Source organism: Perissodus microlepis, chromosome 15 (genome assembly GCF_051167445.1).
Source record: "Perissodus microlepis isolate ML-2025 ecotype Zambia chromosome 15, ASM5116744v1, whole genome shotgun sequence".
In the NCBI taxonomy this organism is placed as follows: domain Eukaryota; kingdom Metazoa; phylum Chordata; class Actinopteri; order Cichliformes; family Cichlidae; genus Perissodus; species Perissodus microlepis.
The window spans coordinates 23887785-23909593 of NC_140475.1; the positions used below are offsets into that span (position 1 = coordinate 23887785).

General features: G+C 41.5%; 1 protein-coding gene across 1 annotated transcript in view; it reads right to left on the minus strand.

The window, feature by feature from the left end:
- Window positions 1–576: 576 nt before the first annotated feature.
- Window positions 577–21809, minus strand: part of LOC146372214 (uncharacterized) — a 55936-nt gene continuing 34703 nt past the window's right edge. The window contains exons 14-17 of the mRNA XM_084954439.1: window positions 19312–19531; window positions 16840–17047; window positions 6273–6355; window positions 577–4425 (exon numbers count right to left, since the gene is read on the minus strand). Of these exons, the coding sequence (XP_084810565.1) occupies window positions 6316–6355; window positions 16840–17047; window positions 19312–19531 (468 nt within the window). The 3' untranslated portion in view covers window positions 577–4425; window positions 6273–6315. The remainder of the gene's footprint in view (window positions 4426–6272; window positions 6356–16839; window positions 17048–19311; window positions 19532–21809) is intronic.

The following is a 21809-nucleotide window of genomic DNA, read 5'->3' on the forward strand; positions in this document are numbered from 1 at the left end:
AAATGTTTTGTTGGGGAAAAGGCCCATCATCAGTGTGGGGGGGACTGCAGCAGGACTATCTTGGATACCTTAAAATCTTCATGATTCATTTTGCCAAATAATAGCTTTAAAAAACATCAACATGGAATATCAGACTGGTCCAGGAATTCTCATTTGTAAGGATTCCAGCCGTGTTTGAAGCAGGTCAGAAAATATCAAATTCCTTCAGTAAAATCCGTACCAAATACAAAGATCAACTTCACCAAGCTTGGCATTTGTATATAATGTGCCAGTACACGTGTTAATGCTGAGTGTAAAGGGGACGCGCTCTGAGCTTTGCCGTCATTAAGACCTCAGTGTTTGTTTTAACCGCCAGAGTGATGACCTTGAGATATTTTCCTCCATAACATGCAAAGAAAGTGTTGTGGATTTGCTGCGATCTGTTTCTCGCCACACATTGCAATCATTCCTGGGGAAGCACTGCCTTTGTCCACTGTCATTTTTCTAACGCTGATCTCTAACGGATGAATAAAAGCATTCCATGTTTCACTCAACTCTCGCCTCCTCTTTGCCACCTCAGAGAAAATGCTTTCAAAATGAAGAAGATGGAATTTTATTCAACACAGTTTTGTATTTTCAACTACTGATTGTGAAACAAACACATACATAATATTTTAAGACTTTAAATAAGAAAAGTCCACATTACAGTCATTGGGGGAGGCTTCCCTCCCCACACAAGCAGCAATAAACATCAGTAGTAGATTTGAGACAAAAACAGCGAACAGTATTTACATTAATAAGACGACAGCATTTGGGAAGTTTAAGTATTGGTTTGATCTGTGACATGATCCATGTGAGTAAGATTAACCCTGAGAAAGGTAAGATTTGGTCTTACTACCTACGACTTTAATGGAACATCATTTGACTCCACAGAATTCATTTACAAGTATAACGCCATATAAATAAAACTAAAAACAAAAAGCTTCTTCTGTTCTGTTTTTCTCAGTTTCTAACACAATGAAAAATGTGTCCCGAGCCTCTCAGCAGGAAGAGATTTATAGGGCCCACTCACCAGTTTTATGGTGTCTTCACATCAAACATGAATACCGTTGCATTGGAATGCTTATTGTTATTGTTAATTATTGTTATCCATTACTCAAATAATTTGTTCTTTAAAATGCCAAATTACAGTTATTTACTTGCATTGCTGAGCAGAATGACGAACTGAATGTTCTGTTTGATTCATTTCTGGCTTTTCAGAATAGAACTGCATGGCGGCTTACATTTGGGCAAAACCACATCAGTTTTCGGTTTGACTAATAAATCATATAATTTTTAGTTTTAAGCAAATATTTCTGACACATTTCCACAATATTTGTTTTCCTGTGCCCAGTGTAATAAGCACTTATATATAAATTATATACATTTTTTGTTGATGTCATTCAGAATCCCGTTTTTTTTCTCTACATAATATTAGCTTACGTGCTAGCGTGGACAAATTGTTGGGTCCTAGGGTTTACTTGTTTTTAGACAAACATTAACACTGCTGACTGTTCGCTTTTTTTTGCAAAGGCAAGTCTACGACAACTTCATTTACTCCAAGCTCTTAACTTTTTTTCTCGTCTCTGTGTAAAAGTGAATTTGAACTGTATAGCTCCAGCTGCCCTGAAACAACATCAGAATTGACAGTTTAACTCACGTAAACTGACCACGACCAGTTCATGTTGGTGCAAATTTGCACCATAATATAGACTAACATCACGCATCACACGAAATGTTTTGTTTTAACAAATCAGAACTGGGATGTGTTATAAAATTAGTAAAGAGAAAGTTTATAACTGGCGTCCTGTTTAACTGTCTAATAACTAAAAATTCATCCATGCTTTCTAACCAAACAATGACAAATAATCCTAATCCAAAGGATATATTACTAGCTTTGTTGCTGCAACATGGTTTTCAGCTAGCTCAATTTACTAACTCTTTGCAGTGCAGTTTAAGTTTATGGCAACTACGTCCAGTTCTAAGCCTCTAAACTGACTCAAATGTACATTTCACAGGTGTGCAAGTCGCACCTTTGATGGTATGCGGTACTTGAGTTCAAATTAATCCCCTCAATGAACTTTAGGGGGGGTTTGCGTATTGCTTGACTTCCTGTGTAATAGCAGCAGAATGTAAATAAAAATTACAAAAATATCACAAACAATGTAGGGAACAATTAGATAACACCAAGAGTTACACGCTAAACGTTTCTAGTTCACGGTGTCTGTCAGAGCATGTAAGAGCTAATATTACATTAAGGATAGTTAATGCATGTACACAAAGGATAAATCCATGAATCCATGTTGCTTATATTTAGAACTTTGAGAGATATACGTACTATCATAGGTGAACAATAAAAACGTTGGTTATCCTCTGACAGTTCCTCTAGCGCCACCACCTGATCAAATTAATTCTCTCCCAGCTCTGCTGTAAAATGTTAGTATGCTAGCATGCAAATGTTAGAAACGTATTCAATAAAGCGGGCACTATGTTAGCATTCAGCCACCCACTAATGGTGCCACCTTTGAACAGTTATTGTAGCCGTAGACAACTGCACTGCATCTCAAATTGTGTACTTTACACTTTTACTGTCAAATTGTTGTCAGCGACCATGGTAACGGTAGTGGTCACTATCATAATAGGGATAGTGAAATTAAAACAGTCCAAATGTTGAGAATGCTCAATACTTTTCAGTAGTCGCCATGTTAGCTAGGTAGCATAAAAGACGGAACCACAAACTCATGCCAAAGTTGTTAACTAGCTAAAAGCACCATATTTTTATTGGGCCTTTATGCTAAGTGGCTTGTGGTATTGTTTTATGTTTAGCTGTGTTGAATTGTTTCTGTCACTGTTAAATGTATTGTTAGAAGACTAAGAAGTTTTAAATTTTAGCAGTTAGCATTACAGTCACAACCAAAAACTGCAAACAAGAAACAAACACTAAGTACTGTGTTTGATTTATGACTACCATGCCGAAAACACAATCACATACATAGTGCTACATGAAAAACTCTGTGGGTCTTGTTAAAGGTTTATTTTTTGACGCCTGAAAAAATGTCTTTGGTTAACTGTGGTTTTGTTATAGAAGGGTTCGGGGTTAGGTCAAGGAAGTGGGTGTATTTTTATTTAGGTTTTGTTGTAACTGTAGATTTAATGTTTAATACTAGCAGCTAGCACACAGTGAGTGTAATGTTCAGTTTGTGACAACACATTTAAAAGATAATAGCTTTTCATTTCTAAACTATCTGCTTATTTAACAGGGCTGAATCAAAATCAAACCCTAACCATTGATGGGTCACCTGATTTCATGTTTTGTTCTACATCATAAAATAGATACAACTATTCTGTAATCACCCGAACTCCTAAATTTTGAAGCCACTACATGTGCCAGAGAAGGTGTGATGGTAATCCTCAACATTTTCACGGCGAATACAGGAACTCCGTAATTCTACAACAGTGGTGTAGTTCGTCAGCAGTTTGTTAGTGTTTCATTAAAGTGTAAACCATCTTGCAAAAGAAAACATGGAAGTATTCCCACAGCTTAATTTCTGCAGTAACATCCAAGAAAAACCCTGTGGATACATCTTAAAGGATCCAGGTGTTAACATCAAGGTTGGCCAATGCATACATGTTTTACTAACGCGGAGTCTTGAGCAATCAGTATTAGCTCAGCACTGCACCATAGCTAGCCATAGTTTAAAGCTCTAGATTCCCAACCTTGGGATTAAGACGAGACCACAAAACATTACAAAAATTAAATATGGGGCATAATAAATCTAATAAGGGATGAGAGAAAGAATAAATACTGGATATTTTAACCTCATCAAGCATCCAAATGTCCTTTGAATCAAACTTGATAGAAAAGTAATAACTTTTTTTTATCACTACTGCATCTTCACTCGATATACGTATAAGGTTCAGGTGTACAATAGGAAGTTAAAGAACATCTCTATTATTTATCTAGAAAATATTATCTGAACATCATAAAATTATGCTGGTATGAAACAAATTGCTACCCACCACTGGAGACCTTTTTTTTTTTTGTAAATTGCATTAACATCTGGGGGAACCATCAGATTACTTCCTAATCATGTGACACACAGCCTACAGACATACAGAGTCAGCAGACATATATAAAAGCAGTCCAGGGTCAATCGATATCAACCCGATCGATGCTGTGGTCGTCCCCTGAGCTCCTCTTCATTGTCAGCCGCAGACGACAGCTTTCTGCCTTTTTTTCAAAATGGCCTAAACATTTGTTTTCCCCGATGGCTGATTGTCCTCCGGTATGAAGCTCAGAGCGCTGGGGAGTGTAGAAGCCAGCGGTTTGTCCCGAAACCTCCTCAGCTCTGCATCAACTTGAATTTAAACCGAGTGACTGAATGAGGCTGCGATGAGTCTGAGTTCCTGTTTCAAAAAGACAAGAAACAAGATCGGTGTTTTACATGTCAGTAGTTGAGCAGCCTTTGGGGAATTAAAGCTTTGGCACCACAGCCAGAAAAAATGTATAACAATAAATAGGTATATTTATGCTTTACATAACAAATTACTGATTACTTTTTACTGTTGTAAATCTTGAAACTGTTTTTCTTTCCATATCAGGACATCTACCCTCAAACTTTCCCAGATTAGGACCAGTTTTACCCTACACTGTTAACGAGCCCTGTAGATTACCACACGATGGGCTTTCTTAATTGCCTTCAATGGCTTGATTTGTTTACCCAATGGTTTTAATTGCTTCTTAATGGCTTCATTTGTTTTAATATTTTTGCAGCACTTTGGTCAATGTGACATATCAATAAACTCTCTCGACTTGTGGTCCAGTGTTTACAAAATCCACAAACTTACACAGTCAAAGAAGGGAGATTTATTAGCTGTCCCTATCATCGCTGTAGCTTAATGTCCCCTGTAATTATTCATGTGGGTTTGGGAGAGCTCCAGACACCAAGATGTATTCAGTGCAGGTTTTGTTTTCAATATTCATGGAACTCAAAGCCAAGTCTCAGCGTTGAGTTTTCTTGTCATTCAGTTGTGGTTTCTCCTCCGTTAATATTACAGAAAATTGGTACTTTCATTATTTATATGAAATAAGCAGCAGTGGTAAGTTTAAGTTTCAGGGGAGAAAAACTGGAGCTACATTACACTACCAGGCTTTTTTATTTATTTTGAGATTTCATATTGTGGCGTGGGTGTGGTCTCTGGCCAGCTGCAGAGGAGGGGTGACGCAGTGAGCTCCCGGGGCGGCGCAGGGGCGGGGTGAACAGGTGTGCTGGGATCTGACAGTGATTGTGTCTCTTTATATGTTGGCAGTGACAGTCGGAGGGGGAGAGCGGACGTGACAGCAGCGAGAGAGAGCGGGAGTGTCTGTGTCCCTGTACAAAACCACAGTATTAAATAAAAGTTCTGCTGTCGTCAAATTCGCTCCAGCTTATGTTTCTTGGGTCCAACGTTACACATATAAATACAACTGAAATCAACAGATTACAAAAGTATTTAAGAATAGCATTTAATTAAGTTAATTAAGCAGTTAAGTACATCCACTTCCAGAGCCCTGTAAAATAAATATTTTTCTGCCCTCAAACTTCTCCGGTGTTGCAGTTAATCTCAGCAGTAAACTCTCCAGCCTTTTCAAGGGTTCGGAATCTCTTTCTAAACGTACACGGAGTGATGTAGGAGCCGGCACAGCAGAACAAAGACTTTAAGGCGCGTGACCCTGGTGGAGGCTGCAAGCCGCTGTCGTGGTTTATCTTCCTCTGAAATCCTTTCAGAGATGCGGTTTGCCGGGTTTTTCTTGTTGGGGGGAGATGCTCTGAAATTACCTCGCAGCTTTGTGGCGACTCAGACCCCGAAAGAGGATCAGAGAGGAGGTGAGAGGTGGGCTCAGGACAGTTTCTACTAAACAGCAGCGTCAGGTCAGGGTTTAGTCGTCCTCCTTTGGGAGGTTTAATTACTCACTGGTCATCTGCCTAAACACAGCAGCTTTAAACCAATCGGGGGATTAGACTAGCAGGACAGATTATCTTACTGTGATTATTTTATCGCGCTGTAAAGGCGTACACAGGTGTTCATGTTTGGGTTTAGAGCTAATCTCACACTGGGAGGAGGAGGAGGAAGGTCTCTGCATCATCTGATAACACTACCACTTCTTAATCAGCTCCACTTTACACAATGAAGCCCTGCTGAGTGTGCATCATGTTCTCTCCTGGCTGCAGCACACGAGTCTACATGAAGGACACAAACCAGTCCCCTCTCACCTGTGGTGGTGTTCTCAGGTGCTGTCCAATCCTTTATATTCTCTTAACTGGAAAGGCCTGGGAGGGAATAGCCGTCTTTGTGTCTGCAGAGAAAAGAAAAAGCGGAGAAAAATGAGGTGGGCAGGTATGAAACTGCAGCTACAGCAACTCTGCACATGCACCAAAATCAGCCTCTGTCCTGAAGCCACAGATATCAGAGAAGATCTGCAAATACTGCAAATGTTCAAAAGACCTGCGGAGGAAAGAGAAAAAAAATTACCTGGACTGTCAGCAGATTACACCAAACCGACTATTTATTTAACTCCTGTGAGAAGCACCTCGAGCCTGAACCTGACTGATTTACAACTTTCCACTCCGGTTTATCTGCATGTAATCAAACGGTCCCTCCTTCACAACCGAGGCGCAAATGAGCAGACGCTCAGCTCCTGCGAGTACAAAGCTTCAGACATGCAATGTTTTTATTTTCAACCGCAGAACATGCATTTTATTTAATGACCAGCTCAGCTGTTAATCAAACTGAGCGTGTCTCTCTCTGGAGTGTGATTTGGTTTTATTGCTACTCAGATCAAACATGAAGCTTGATTTGAAGTAAAAACTCTCACTTCTCTTTTACTCTATTTAGGCAGCATCATCCAAGGGCAGCATGCAGCCATTTGATACACATTTAAGTCATAATCTAATGAATTTGTTAGGATTTCAAAGTTTTTATTACTATGCTGTGCAAATTAAACATTTCCATCTGAAATATTAAGTTGATGCTGTGGAGTCCATTGAATCTTGTTGTTAACTGATGACATATAAATCCTGCTGCAGTCCAAACTCCTACTCCGTTCATTAAGGCTGTTGTCTTTATAACGCATTTTAATGCTTAATATTTTATTATATTTAATCTGAACACGTTTTAATCCCTCAGTCAGAACACAGTGTATTCCGGTTTGGACCCGGAAATGGTTAATGACGCCTCAGGCACAAAGTCCTAGGGACTGGCCCAGTCGTTGTAGGAGGCTGTTTGCAAAGAGACATATTGTGCTGCACCAAAAACCTTTCTGTGACTGCTTGGGTGGGCAGTAGATGGCTGTGGTCACTTGTAGTTTGCATGGAAAACGCAGACTTGTCTGCTAACACTGGCTAACTGCTCTCAGAGTGTAAGTAACACTTGGAAAATTAAGACACAAAGATGAAGCAGAAAATGCTCTCCTTCAAAGTAAAACTTAGGAATGCTTTGGCTGTAGTGGTGAGGCACAACTTTTATTTTGAAGACCAATGTTCCCCATTTCCAGTTTTCACAGTTTACTACTTAACATTATTCGTTTGCATTAGAGCCCTCTAAAGAGAAAATATATAAAATACATAAATAAATACATCCATCAATAAACCAGGGTGGCGTAATAATGTCTTGCACAGCTTTAGTATCTTATCTGCATTTGGTCTAAAACACAGGAAATAGTTCTGTCTTTGCAACTTGGCGAGTGTTTGCAGAAGTCAGCGTATTTCATGGAAACTGTGGTAATCTGCGAGCGACCAAACCAATCACAAGGTAGTTTCTGATGCAGCACCGTATCTTAGCAACCAATTTCACCTGCCAGCAACTATTTGCCAACCAGTCAGGGAATAATACATTTTAGCGACCAGCAGTGACCAGGGTTCACTGGTCTCTAGGCTTGTGTGACTGGACCTTTGTTAAAGTCACGTGAATAGTGGTCTAGTTAGTGGACAGCAAAACCCGAATATAAACTGGTCTTACAGTTGCACAGTAGCATCATATTGCAGGATAATGGCTTGTACACAGTGTGTACGTGTGAGCTGTTTCTGAGGTTGCACAGAGGTACTCTCATCTTAAACTAAAGAACTAATTACACTGAGTTTCTTTATGATCTTTCTTCATTCTGTTCTGGTTCCAATATCAAAGAGCGCTTGTCTCATTGTTGCTGTTAAATTGCTGTTTGGCAGCAACAACGTCACTATTTCTGGATTTCTATTTCAAATCTGGTTCTGGCAGGACTCTGAAGGTAAACCGTTAATGTGAATTTCTCTGCATTTAAGCAGCATCAGATTAGCAGTTTTCACTGATTTACCGTATTGTTGCAAACAGATTGCACATAATTGCCAAATTTATCCAATTCAATGTAGACTGATGGACTGACTGTTTGAGTTTCCATTTTAACACCAGTTGAAAATGGCTGCGAGAGGCTGCAGACTTCATCTCCGTCTTCTGTCATCTCTAACCACTGAAACATTAGCTTAAGTAATTTGATGGAGAACAGAAATGGAAAATATTTCAATTAAAAAAAAAAAATCACAGTTCTGAAAGAAACAAAATGATTTGTTTCAACATCTTGAAGTGTACACGAAACACTATGTGGATTTACACTTTGAAGCCCTGCTCAGGAAATGTAAATACATGTAACTCTGTCTGTGAAGCTGGAGTTAAGAACTCTGTGCTTAAAGTTATATCCATCCATCCATTTTCTTCCGCTTATCCGGGGCCGGGTCGCGGGGGCAGCAGCCCAAGCAGAGAAGCCCAGACCTCCCTCTGCCCAGCCACCTCCTCCAGCTTATCCGGGGGAACACCAAGGCGTTCCCAGGGCAGCCGAGAGATATAATCTCTTCAGCGTGTCCTGGGTCTGCCCCGGGGCCTCCTCCCGGTGGGACATGCCTGGAAAACCTCGCCCAGGAGGCGCCCAGGAGGCATCCTTGTCAGATGCCTGAACCACCTCAACTGGCTCCTTTTGATGTAGAGGAGCAGCTGCTCTACTCTGAGCCCCTCCTGAATGGCCAAACTTCTTACCCTATCTCTAAGGGAGAGGCCAGCCACCCTTCGGAGGAAGCTCATTTCCGCCGCTTGTATTCGCGATCTTGTTCTTTCAGTCACTACCCACAGCTCGTGACCATAGGTGAGGGTAGGGGCGTAGATCGATCAGTAAATCGAGAGCTTCACTTTTACGCTCAGCTCTCTCTTAACCACAACAGACCGGTACAGCGTCCGCATCACTGCAGCCGCTGCACCAATCCGTCTGTCGATCTCCCGCTCCCTTCTCCCATCACTTGTGAACAAGACCCCGAGATACTTAAACTCCTCCACTTGGGGCAGGGTCTCGTCCGTGACCCGGAGTGGGCACTCCACCCTTTTTTAAAGTTATAGTTTTTGATTTTTAAGTACAGAATGTCACCGGGTTGGTTTGTTGGTAGGTTCCGCTCAGAGCCATTTAATGGACTGTTAACTGAATAAGACTCAAAGGCTCTGAATGTGTAATTTTCATGAACTTCAACATTGTTCTCATCTATAAAATGCTTTACAAACCTGAACATTACAGCTAACAGGTGGATTTTTAGTGCAGCTAGCCAAACAACGAGGACTCCCTTACTGCTAAAGAGAGAGAGAGTGAAAGTGTAAAGAATATCTTTGGTTTGTTAACATAAAACTCATTGTTACAGCCAGGAGCAACACAAAGGTGATCCCCTTGGACTGAGTTTAGGTTTAGTCCCTCATTTTCCTCTGAGTTATCGGTTTTGTCACTAGTTAGCTAACATAAACGAATTTAAGTCTATTAGCCGCAAATCTCAAAGCTAAGCTGGAGAGACAAATCAATCAATAACCTTTTTATTTAGCAAAAACTTCTTTTTTTTAATGCATGAACCAATATTAGGATCTGTTTTCGTAAGCCCTTCATCAACTCAGCTGGTCTTCTGTAGAGAACCCACCAACGCAGGAACCACAAAGAAAGGCAACCGGCAGGATTTAAAGTGAGATCTTTCTTACTATGAAGCGACAGCTCTCCTTTGCTCCATTACTTCCTCTAATGTCCATTTAAGGCTCGCTCCAGAAAGGAGTCGGTCCCCATAGACTTTGATGTTAAAATGTTTCACGTTAGAGCAGAAATAAATGCATTTAGAGCCTGCTACAAAAAAACGGTTTGGGCCTCTGTGCATAATTATCCATTTTAACTACAGAAATTACACACAGGCTGATGCTCTGCAACACAAACTGTCTTATTTTTAGTGCTCCAAAGTCACTCTTTTTTAAACTGTGCAATTCAAATAACTTCACAATATCTGCTTTAAAACACTACATTAGCATTTATTTGTGCCAGGTTGGTAGGTAAAGTCACCCAGTGCGAGTTTGCAGCAGATAAAAACACATTACTGAGGAAAAACATTTTTGAAACATCAACTGAAGATTCACCCTGCGTGGAACTAAAACCTCCACCTTCCCCAGCTTCACCCTTTAAACCGCATATTAGAAAACCACACATGGTTTTACACCTAGACACTAAAACCAGTCTGTTACACCTGCACTCACCTGGGCAAACACCCAACTAAAACAAGTCTGAGCCAGCCAGCAAGCAGGATTAAAGAAACGTGACCTGGAGTATCAGGGCCACATGGAGAGCAAGGTGCCAAAGAAAACCTGCACAGCTTTGTAGGAAAAAGAAATGGGACTCCTCGGAGTCGTTCCCCGTGTGCCTTTTCGGGGAGTCTTTTCATTAGAAAGTGTTTAACTTACACAAAACGATTTCACTGCTGCCAGCTCGCTGTGCTGTCAGGCAGCCAAATGAGATTAAAAGGAATGTGCAGCACCGCGGTGCTAACCTGCCAGGTGGTGTTCGGTGTTTACGGCTGTTTTTGGTTTCTTTGTCTTCTCTCAGCCGGTCTGGACGGTGGATTAGACCTAACAGGGTTCAGTGTTAATGAAATGTGGCAAATCTAAGTCGACCGCCACCCCCTCAATCCCCTAAGACAGAAGAGCGTTTCAGGAGGAAACCGGCAGCGGTTTCTATCTGCTGCTCCTGCGTGTCGGGCCAATCAAATATTCATGTTAAACAAAACCACAAACCGCAGCTCCGGTTCAGGGAAAAATCACGTCCGTGTCCTCGGCTCCGAATACAAATGAAGACATTCGGATCATCGACTCAATGTAAGAAAATCAGATGTCAGACTTTGCTTTGCAGGTGCGCATCTTTCTGCACTTCACCTGTCATTTGTGGGCACGAGCATTCAAGCCTGAACTGTGTTTACTTATTTATAAAATGCAGAAATATCACATTTATCCAATTACTACTGCTGCTTCACTCTTTCCTAGAAGCCGTTGGCAGTTACAGAACAAATACCCCTGGTTGTGGATCACTGGGCTAAGATGCTGACCGTGTATTTGTGTGTCCCTGGAAACCATCTCTCCTCCTCCTCCTCACATTTCCTCTAATCTCTCTGCTGTCCGCTGCCTACAAAGAGACAAGAAATCCCCCGAGATAATAAAGGAAATCAAAATAGTTTCCAAGCACCATCCAAATATAAATTCCTGTGCCCCCAAAAATGCTCTTTTTCTTCTGATTGATGAAACTTTTCATTATTCATATCCAATTACTTGGTAAACATAGCCCTCCTCTCCAGCAGAAGTATGTGGGCCGTCGCCATGAGTACCGTAGGTGCAGCTGTCCGCACGCTGTTGCTGTTTCTGATGGAATCGTAAAGAAAACGGGAATTTGTTTTGGAGCTGCTCTTTTGGGCTGCTAATCCTAACCCACCCCATGTGTGGTGATCACGACGTGGTCAGGAAGGTCGAAGAGTAAATGCAGAAATAAAAAAAGATCAAAAGAATGTGGGAAAATGTTGTCACTTGTTTTGAGTGCTGTGCAAAAGTCTTGAGCTGCTCAAGGTGGAGGCAAGAGAGCTGTTAACCATATCCTCCAAAAGCACCGTATTTACTTATTTATTTGTTTATTTGGTATTTTGAGAAACAAGAAAACCCAGATTTTGGTAACGACACTCTTCCGTTTTTAGTCTGAACCTCCAATTATGATATTCAAATTAGCTGCTGTGCTGTCCCTTATTTTCCTGCTGCAGGTTTTAACAACTGGGTTTCGTGTAGGTCAGGATTTTACAACAACGCTTAACAAGATGAATTCAAAGGAGATCACAAAGGATTAGCCCCTAATACACCACACTTCTTAGTTTTCTTGTGTTTTTCTCCAACGAACAATAAACGAAGTCTTCAGTCTAGAAGCTCAGAGCTGTGGATCTCCTGCCTGTTAATCTGTGGACACAGAAGCTGTAACGATGGCGTTTTAATGAGTGTTTTACGCTTTCGTGGTTTCTCTAATGTCTCACCACTGCAGATCCAGAAAATGAAGTTTGTGCTGTCTGACAGGTGAAACAATGCAGACCCAAAACTATCTGTGCAAAGGTTGAGCTGATGGAAAATCGACGTTTGAGCGCGAGAATCTCTGAGGTGCTGTGTGTCAGGAGGCGAGGTGCTGGCATGTAATGGTGCTGAAATTAGATTTTTCTGGCAGTTGAGCGGCAGCGACTCTCTGCAGGTGGTTAATAAAAGAAAAAACGCTTTCTCTCTGTTAAAAATCAACTTAGCATTGATTTACAGTGGTGAGGGGCTGGATGATGGAGGGACGGATCAGACAGAGAGAAGGAGGATAAACACCACAGCAGAGCAGAAGACCGCTAAAGGCTGTGCACAAAGATATTACTTCATACAAGCATGGTCAGTCTGAATTCAGAGGCACATTAAAGCTATTTGGGGCAATTTTTCCATCATTTGACCATTAAAGTGACAACAAACCGAAAAATATCAATCGCACGATCAATCCCTCAGTCACAAAGTGACAAAACTCACAAAAAGAAACCAAAACATTAAATCACTTTTCTTTGCAGCGTTGGATCTGTTTGTCCGTCTCGTACCCATCTGTTTGATGAACCACATGTGCAAAGATTTTTCTTTTTTCTCTAACGGTTTTCAAAACCAGAAATAAGGAGCAGGGGTTACCAAAATCACTATCTCAGTTTTAAGCAACATTTTGCTATAAACCAAAGCATCAGACACAGTTAATCTTTAGGATGATTACGGCACTACGTTAGATCTCAAAGACTGCCAAAGTTACCAAAACTCAGAAAATCATCTTTACACAGAAATACACACCAAACGTGGATTAAACAGCAGTAAAATTAGTCCTGAACAAATGTTGATAAAAACGCAGAGAGCAGCTGCTGTTACTGAGTCTGTTTGTTTCAGCAGACAGATGTTTGGTGTTTTTGGATTAAATACAATTAAAAAAACCAAGCAGAGCGTCGTCAGATTTCCTTCAAAGTTTCCATAAGAGTTGAGAAAAAAGTCTTTCCAGCCATTATCTCACCCTGTCCGTCTCTAAATGTCTCAGATTTAAAACCGTCGCCGCTCCCTGCAGTGCAGTTTATTAACAGACCCGAGGATAACTTTTAATTCATTTAAACGTTCTTAATGTAATAAAAAATCTGCATGTGAGCTGACAGTTAATGAAACACGATATTAATGAAGCTTTTAAGTGCTTAAGGAACAGTCCGCTGTTCTTCAAAGGTGTCTGTGGACAGCCGACATCATCCTGCCACAATTTAAAACCTATCACAGCAGCTAACAGCTGGCGGTTACGCTTCAGATGTACTAAGTTCAACCACGCACCACAAGTTTCAATGAAATGTACGTAGCACTTTCTATTTCCTACAGAGAAATTGCAAAGAAAGTCAAGGTGACAGTGAGTAGTTTTCTTCACTATCAAAAGGCACTCAGAAACCAGGGCAAACTGACAGGATGAGGTCTGGCAGCCCCAAAGCCACAGCTGAATCATGGGACACGTTTCTGAGAGTTAACAGCTTGCATGATAGGCGGCTAACAGGATAACAGCTTCAAGCACAGCTTAATAGTGGTCGTAGCAAGTCTCAGTTTCAACTGTGAAGAGAAGACTTCTTGCTGCAGGTTTTACGGGACGAGTTGCAGCAAGAAAGCCATCGCTAAGACGTCAGAATATTACAAAGAGGCTTGGCTGGGTCATGAAATGCTGCCATTGGACGACTGAAGACTGGAAGGCGGAATCAAAATTTGAAATGTTCAGTTTGTAACGCAGGATCTTTGTGCTCCGTTGAGTAGGTGAAAGGATGGTTTCACAGTGTGTGGCATTAACTGGCAAACATGGAGGAGGAAGTGTGATGGTCTGGGGTTGTTTTGCTAGATCCAGGGTGGGTGACTTGTACAGAGTGAGAGGCGCCATGAAGCAAAACGGCTCCCACAGCATTCTGCAGCACTAGGCAATAGCCTCTGGTATACACGTAGTTGGTCAAGGAATGACCCAAGTCCAAGCTATGCCAGAATTACCTCAGGAAAAAAGAACAAGATGGTAAGCTTGAAAACACGAAGTGGCCACAGTCTCCAAGCTTTAACCCCATTGAGCTGGTTTGGGATGAACTGGACAGAAGAGTGAAAGCAAAGTAGCTGTTACACTACAAAGCGACAGTAGAAGAAAAAGAGGCTCCACCCTTCTTCTCTCACCACAGATGTCTCTATACGCTCACTTTCCTGCAGTCACGTGAATGGCTGGTAGTTATATCATGGCTTCAGTCTGTGTCAGCCTTCAGAGTTTATCTTCTTGATCCATTTCAGGTGTTTTAGTGCAAATCAAAGTGACAACAGGTGCTCTGGAGAGGCACGGCAACACAAACCCCCAAATAGGGAATGGTTCTGCAGGAGATGGACACGGACCGCCGCTCTCTCCTTATCGCTTCTTGCTAGTTCTGCTTTTTGTTAGTGTCCTTGTTGCTGTTTGTGGCAATGAGACTGTCTGAGCATGCTCCTGATTTCCTCCTCCCAGATTGGATCAGGAGCTCAGTGGACTCCTGGGACAGTCTGAATCAGATAGACAGATAGGGATTTTTTTGGTTGTCTGTCCTATTGTGGCCTTTTTGTTTGTTTCTTAGGGGGTATTTAGGGCTATATTTGGGTGGCACAGTTGCCTAACAGCAAAAAGGTTCTGGATTTGAATCTGCTGACCCGCTGAGGCCTTTGTGGGAGGAGTTTGCATGCATACCAACCTAACCGAGTAACTTATTGGTAATTAAAGAGCTTCATGCGTTATAAAAAAATCCAAATGAAGCATGAAAATCTGTGTATGAGTATGACTCTGTGTCCCCTCCAGCCTCCACATGTGGACTTTTTCACTTTAAAAGATGAAAGTGTTCACTTTCTCTCCACAGACGCCTCACCTTACCCTTCTCCCTGTGACAGCTGTGACAGGCTATAAGTGGTTAAACAATGGATGTTTACTAATCAGATTTCATATTTATTCTATTTTAGTGACACAGTTTACGATTGAGGTGATTGCTAACACTGTTGTGTATGTTTAATTCCTGTCTCATATTTTATTGGGTATAATTTGGCTTCAGTCCTCTGTTTTGCATGTTTAAGGTTACCCTGCGTTAACCCCAAGCTGAGGTTGTTAAAAAGTACCTGAATAACTTTCTACTTTTAACAGAGAAAGTTAAAGAAGGCTGCAGAGAACAGCTTAAACTCGAGGCATCACGACCCTTTACAAAAAGAACGATTCCACTTAAAAAAAGAAAGCAGGAAATCACATTATACACCGGCAGGCTCCAGCTCCCTCTGATAAAAATTATACATCTGTAATGAAAATTATGACTCTCGGTTTGAATCCAGCGGCTCAAAGAATGGCAGCTCAGTCTGAGTGAGGATAAGACAATCACACATTATCACTCTGAAATGATTGTTCCCACATTCCTGCAGCCGGGACTTTGAAATGACTGAACGCTGACTTTCCCGCTGTACCTGTTTGCAAACCCGGGTCCTGAAATTTAAATTCTGCCTCACCATCACTCCAAAACTGAAACACGTGCTGCCCGTGGTCTGTGTTCCTGTTCTGTTGGTCAGCTGAATGTCGTAAAAATCGTATTTTTAACAGTCTAATCAGTCGTGAAGGTCAGCTTTTACAAAACTGCAGCTGGTTTTAACTTTAACGGCCCTTTAATGACTTCTCAGCTGAACTGTGGTGACCCTTTTACGTTCAGTTTGTCCAAATCCACTCAGAAATCACAATTCAGCTCCTACACATCACACAGTGGTCACTGCACTGGCTATCAATGAAATTTTCCCTCCATGAATCGACTCCACAGCCTCTCAAATAATCTGCCAACCTGCACAAAGTTCAGCAATCGACCGTTTGAAATCCTATTTAACACTCGTCCTGTTTTCATTCGCTGAGTCTGAGATGTCTTGTCCACCGTGAATGTTTCTTTCTGTTTTTTCAGTTTGTTATTTTTATTTGCAGTCTTTTTTTGTATTAAAACCTATTATTAGCTTTAACCTAAGGTTTTATTTGATTTCATTCCTTTATTTGTTTCCTTCAGTTTTGCTTAACTCCTTTTTTCTTTAAACAACCCCAGCCCTAAAATGTTTGGGACGCTGTTTCTGTTCCTGTGTTCTGTTACTTCCTGTCTTATTTTGAAAGTCCCTCATCTCATGTGCTTTTTGAGTTAACTCTTTGTCTCTAGAGTTCTGCATATCAGGTCCTAAATCTCCTTGATTCACAGTGTAATAAGTAATATGGAGGGACAGACTGAGACTGTCATTATATATATATATATATATATATACATATATATATGCTGATGATGTGATTGTGTTTACTGTAAAATTATAGAAATAATAAATTGTGATTTCTGCTCTGTGTTCCTTGTAACACTTTATAGACCAAACTGTGGACCTGCTGATACACAGTCCGCATACATCGGCATTTACCTGCACACAGCTCCGTATCCGGGAACTATGCGGCACTCTCCTCCTTGGCAGTAGTTCGGCTGGAGGACACACAGGCTCTGGCAGGGCAGGCCGTCCACTGACACGAAGCCCAACTGGCACTGACACTCCGCCTCCTTCGTCCAGGCGTTCACCACGCAGCGAGAAAACTCACCGCAGGCCTGGAACTTGCAGGGATCGGCCTGATCAGCTGCAAGGAGAGGAAGGCAGAAAAACGTGGACACATTAGTATTCAGGAGGAGTTTCCTGCGCCATCCTCTAACCACCCTCCTCTCTCCGGGAGGTGCTGAGGAGTGTTTGATTTTAATGAGATCCTCTCCTCCTGCTCTGCACTGAAATGTAAGGTTTAGCCGGCCTCCGAGACTAAACGTCAGATTCACTCCGGGGAAATTAGCATGTGTGCAGGGTGTCACAGATGAGAAGTACGTCATGTTGTGAAGCCACAGCACGTGGTCAGTATCTGTAATCCAAACATACATCAGCAAGTATGTGTGTTTGAATCAGGGCTTCTGCTGGGGGTCTACAGCCTTCGTGTCCTGGAGAGTTCCTGTTTATTTATATTGTATATTTATCAGTGTATGCCAGCTGGAACAGAAACAGCTGCTTTTACATCATGACTTGGAATAAATAGCCATATTTAATCTGTGTATGTAAAATGTCCCTCTTACTACTTTTCTTAGACGGTGTAACTGGCAGATTTGAGGAATCTATCAAACATATCGCTGCACAGGAGATTGATTGTAACCCTCAAATCAACTACAAGAGAATTTAAGATTTTATAAACCTGCATTTACCTGTGTTTTTACAGTGTATGTAGTGCTTTATAGCCTCTTTTAGTTCAAAATCTAGTCTTGCCAGCCACTTTATTAGGTATCCCTTGCTGGGGAACACTCCTCAGAGATGTTGGTCCATACTGATGTGATAAAAATCACACAGCTTCTGCAGCTTTGTTCACAACAAACACGAGTGTTTCAGCGAAAACCTGATTCCCAATCAGGATTTTGCTGAAACACACACACGCTCGCCTCGAGACAGAAGATGTTGCAGCAGCACTTCTCCTCTCTGCAGCTCACTTCTCATCTTCATCACCATTATTCGGGCCCTATAATGTTCTCTACGATCCCACCGTGTGCCGTTGGATTTGACATATAGACCTAATTACCGAGTCTGTTTGAATGTTTGTGATCTCTGCTCCCTGCCTCAGACTCATCTGTGGAGAATATTACAGCACAAAGCTTTTAGAGTGTGAACTGCATGCAGAGGAGCGCTGCTGATACAACAAATGTGAATTATTCTAAGATGCCTGTTTATATCTCATACATAAAAATAAATCCTGACATCATAAAACACCACCGCACTGCAGCTAACAAAAGAAACGGCATGTTGGCTTTTTAATCTTTCATGTTAAGGAATAAAAACACCATCACATGCAAGAAGGACTCTTAGATATTCAGTTGAACAACAGTAGAATCAGCACTAAGCCAGAGCTTGCTTTAATCACTGCTAACATCGGCCAAAACAAACTGTCTTCCTGTGTTATATTACTCTATTATATAAACTGCTACGGACTCGTTGAGGCATGCACTCCACTCTACTCCTGAAGGTGTGCTGTGGGATCTACAGCCAGATGTAAGCGACAGATCCTTTAAGTCCTCTAAGCTGCGAGGTGGGGGCTCCATGGATGGGACTTGTTTGTCCAGAATATCCCACAGATGCTCGATTGGACTGAGATCTGAGAAATCTGGAAGCCAAGTCAACACCTCAAACTGTTCCTGAACTATTTCTGGTTTGTGGCACCTCGCATTATCCTGATGAAAGACACAGCCATCAGGGAGTACTGTTTCCATGAAAGGGTGTACATGGTCTGCGACACCGCTAAGGTAGATGTTACATGTCAAAGTGACGTCCATGTGTTGGCAGGACCCAAGGTTTCCCAGCAGAGCACGGTGGATGGGGCCAGTGTGGGAACCCTCGCTGTCTGCAGTGCCAGATGTTCTGTGTATTCTGACATCTTTCTATCAGAACCAGCTTAAATTTGCAATTTGAGCTAAAGTAGTCACACGGGCCGGGCTTCGTTCCCCACATGCATCAGTGAGCCTCAGCCGCCCATGACAAGTGTTCGTTCCTTGGACCACTTTGATAGATACTGACCCCTGCATACCGGGAACACCCAACGAGAGCTGCAGGTGTAGAGACGCTCTGAACAGCTTGGCCCTTGTCAAACTGTGATGGCAATCCTTACACTCGCTCATTTTACCTGCTTCTAACAAATCAACTTTGAGAACAAAATGTTGACTTGCTCCCACCCGTTAACAGGTGAAGAAATAATCACTGTTATTCACCTCACCTGTCACTGCTCACAACAAGTTCACATTCAGACTCTGATCAGAAAGCACTTCGGTTCGGGGCAGAGAAAGCTCAGTATACCTCCAAACCCAGTAGCGTTTCGCGTACCTGGTTCGATGTCCAGAGAGTGGGTGTCAATCTGGATGTGCAGCTTCTTGGCGGCAGAGGTGCAAAACTCCTCCAGGATGCAGTGGACCGCCTCGGTGATGTTGTACGGCACTGACTTGGCGAACTTCATCTTGCTGTTGACGACCACGCTGCCCTTCCTGAAGTTGAGGATCTCCAGTTTTTTGAAGCCCGTCAGGTTGGCCTGCAGGAACGGCAGCAGCTGCAGAAGAAGAAGAAGCAGAGAGTGACGCGTAGGCCATAGGGGAGTCTGACTGTTTGATATAATTTGATATTAACAACCAAGTGCTGAGTTTTAATAATTGAAATGACTCATCTGTTGTACATGAGAAGCTGCACACACACACACACACACACACACACACACACACACACACACACACACACAAAGGGAAAATTACACATTTTCTCTGAGCTCTTTGGAGAATCTGCACAAAACAAAACTGAAGGAAAAACAGAAGAAAATAGATGTAAATGTAGTTTGGGCCGATTAAACTGTCTCATCATGAATTCTGTCTAAACTGAGTGAATTCATAAATAACTTGATGCCTCTCTGCTCACATAACTCACATCTTTTATGCCCATGAAGCCAAAGCCTTGGCTGAATTGATGCACCCAGTCTAATTTTATCCAGAGTTTTGTGTGAATGTCTGGAATTTCTTTCTACAAATCAATACATTCATCTACGCTTCCTCCTCCTGCTCGAGCAATTCTTGCAATGCCTGAACTCACACTGAAGATTTATATTGTAATTCAGAAGCTGCAAAGACTACAGAACGCCTTTTAAATCACACAAACATCTCTCTGAGGAAGAAACCATCCCACTGTTTGAGTCAATCCGCTGTCAGCAGACACAGCAGCGGATTGACTCATAATTTTAAACTTTAATGTGATATGGATGAACTGTGTCTTTAAACCAGAAAGTAATCAGAGGATTTATCCAGGTTTTTTCTAGTTAAATCCCAGTTTTTGTGCCCCAAATTGATTGGCTTATTCTTCTTAATAGGATTACAGCCCTGTTCTGTTCTCCCTTCAGTTTAAGTCAGTACTTCTTCTTCAATCCCATTTATCTTCAATTCACTTTAAAGTCGATCCTTTGGTGCAATTAATTAGAGAAATTACATGTAAATTTTTACATGTAACATGGTTTATTCAATAACTTTGCATTAGTATGAACATCTGTACTGGAAGCCGTTTCCTCTCGTGCATTTATTTGTAAAAGATCCGCACAAAAAGCATCCACCTCATAAAAAGAGAAGAATGGCTTTCACCGCATTTAGCCTGATGAGCTGCTTTCCATCTGTTATCAACCAGACAGCAATCGCTTCTATTATTTATAGTACAGCTAACAGCGGCGGTGTTGAAGGGAGGCATATACTTGGAGCTGACTATCTTATTTGTTCACATCTTACCGTTTCTGAGAACCTTTAGAAATGCAGTGACCTAAGTGTCTTCTGTTTGGTGTTGATCGCGTTGCCTCAAAGAAAGGAACAGCCTGTTCTGTTTTCCTCCCCACACAGCAGATAGCCGAAGATTCTTCCTGTTAAAAGGGAGTTTTTCCTTCCCACTGTCATCAGTGATTTGGTGTTATATAATCAAACCGAATTGATTATCTATGCGATGAGTTTGCAAAGTTTACTTTAGTCTCTATCAGTGATTCTAAATATTTTTCCTCATTCATCAACTTTTTTACGAATTTTTAAAATGTATTTTTATCATCATTATTATTATATCTTAATTTCAGTTTAAAACAAATATTTTTGAACCTAAAATTAAACACATGAGAGAGAGACAGTGAAATATCACTGGTAGAAAAAAAACACAAGGTTTTACTCTTTAAAGTCGGGTTAAATCCCCACAAGTCCAGTTTACCGAACATGCTTGTTTCTTCCTTCATTACACAAATATTTATGGTCCCTTTTGCATGTGTGTGTAAAATGTGTCCAGAAATAATAAGTACATTTATAAGTGCCGCTGGCAGCGAGTGCCACTGATGTGATTATGCTGTTTACAGAGGAGATGCAGTAAAGCAGCGCACTTCGTTTCAGTCATCACTCTTCTTCATGTATTCCTCCTGTCATTGAGTTTTTTTGAGAGCATCCTCACCTTAAATGAGACACTGTGTCGACAAATTAGTATCCCTGAAAATGAAGTTCAACTCACACACACACACACACACACACACACACACACACACACGATCTGCAGAGTCAAACTAAAAGAGAACAAATAGAAACACTCGACAGTTTTGTTTCTCTAATTTGCATTGACCGGACATAATTACCTCTATTGATGCAGTTTAAACTGTTCAGCAGATGAAGAGTAAAATCTATTCAGAAAACGTGGGTCCCCAAAAGGATTTAAAGTGCTTTCTTTACCAGGCAGTAACTGTAGGCCTGAGTCTGTATTTCTATTCATGTGATAATTACTGCGTCTTGCAGGGCTTGAATTAATTTTTCACCGCCAGCAGCAGAGCGAGG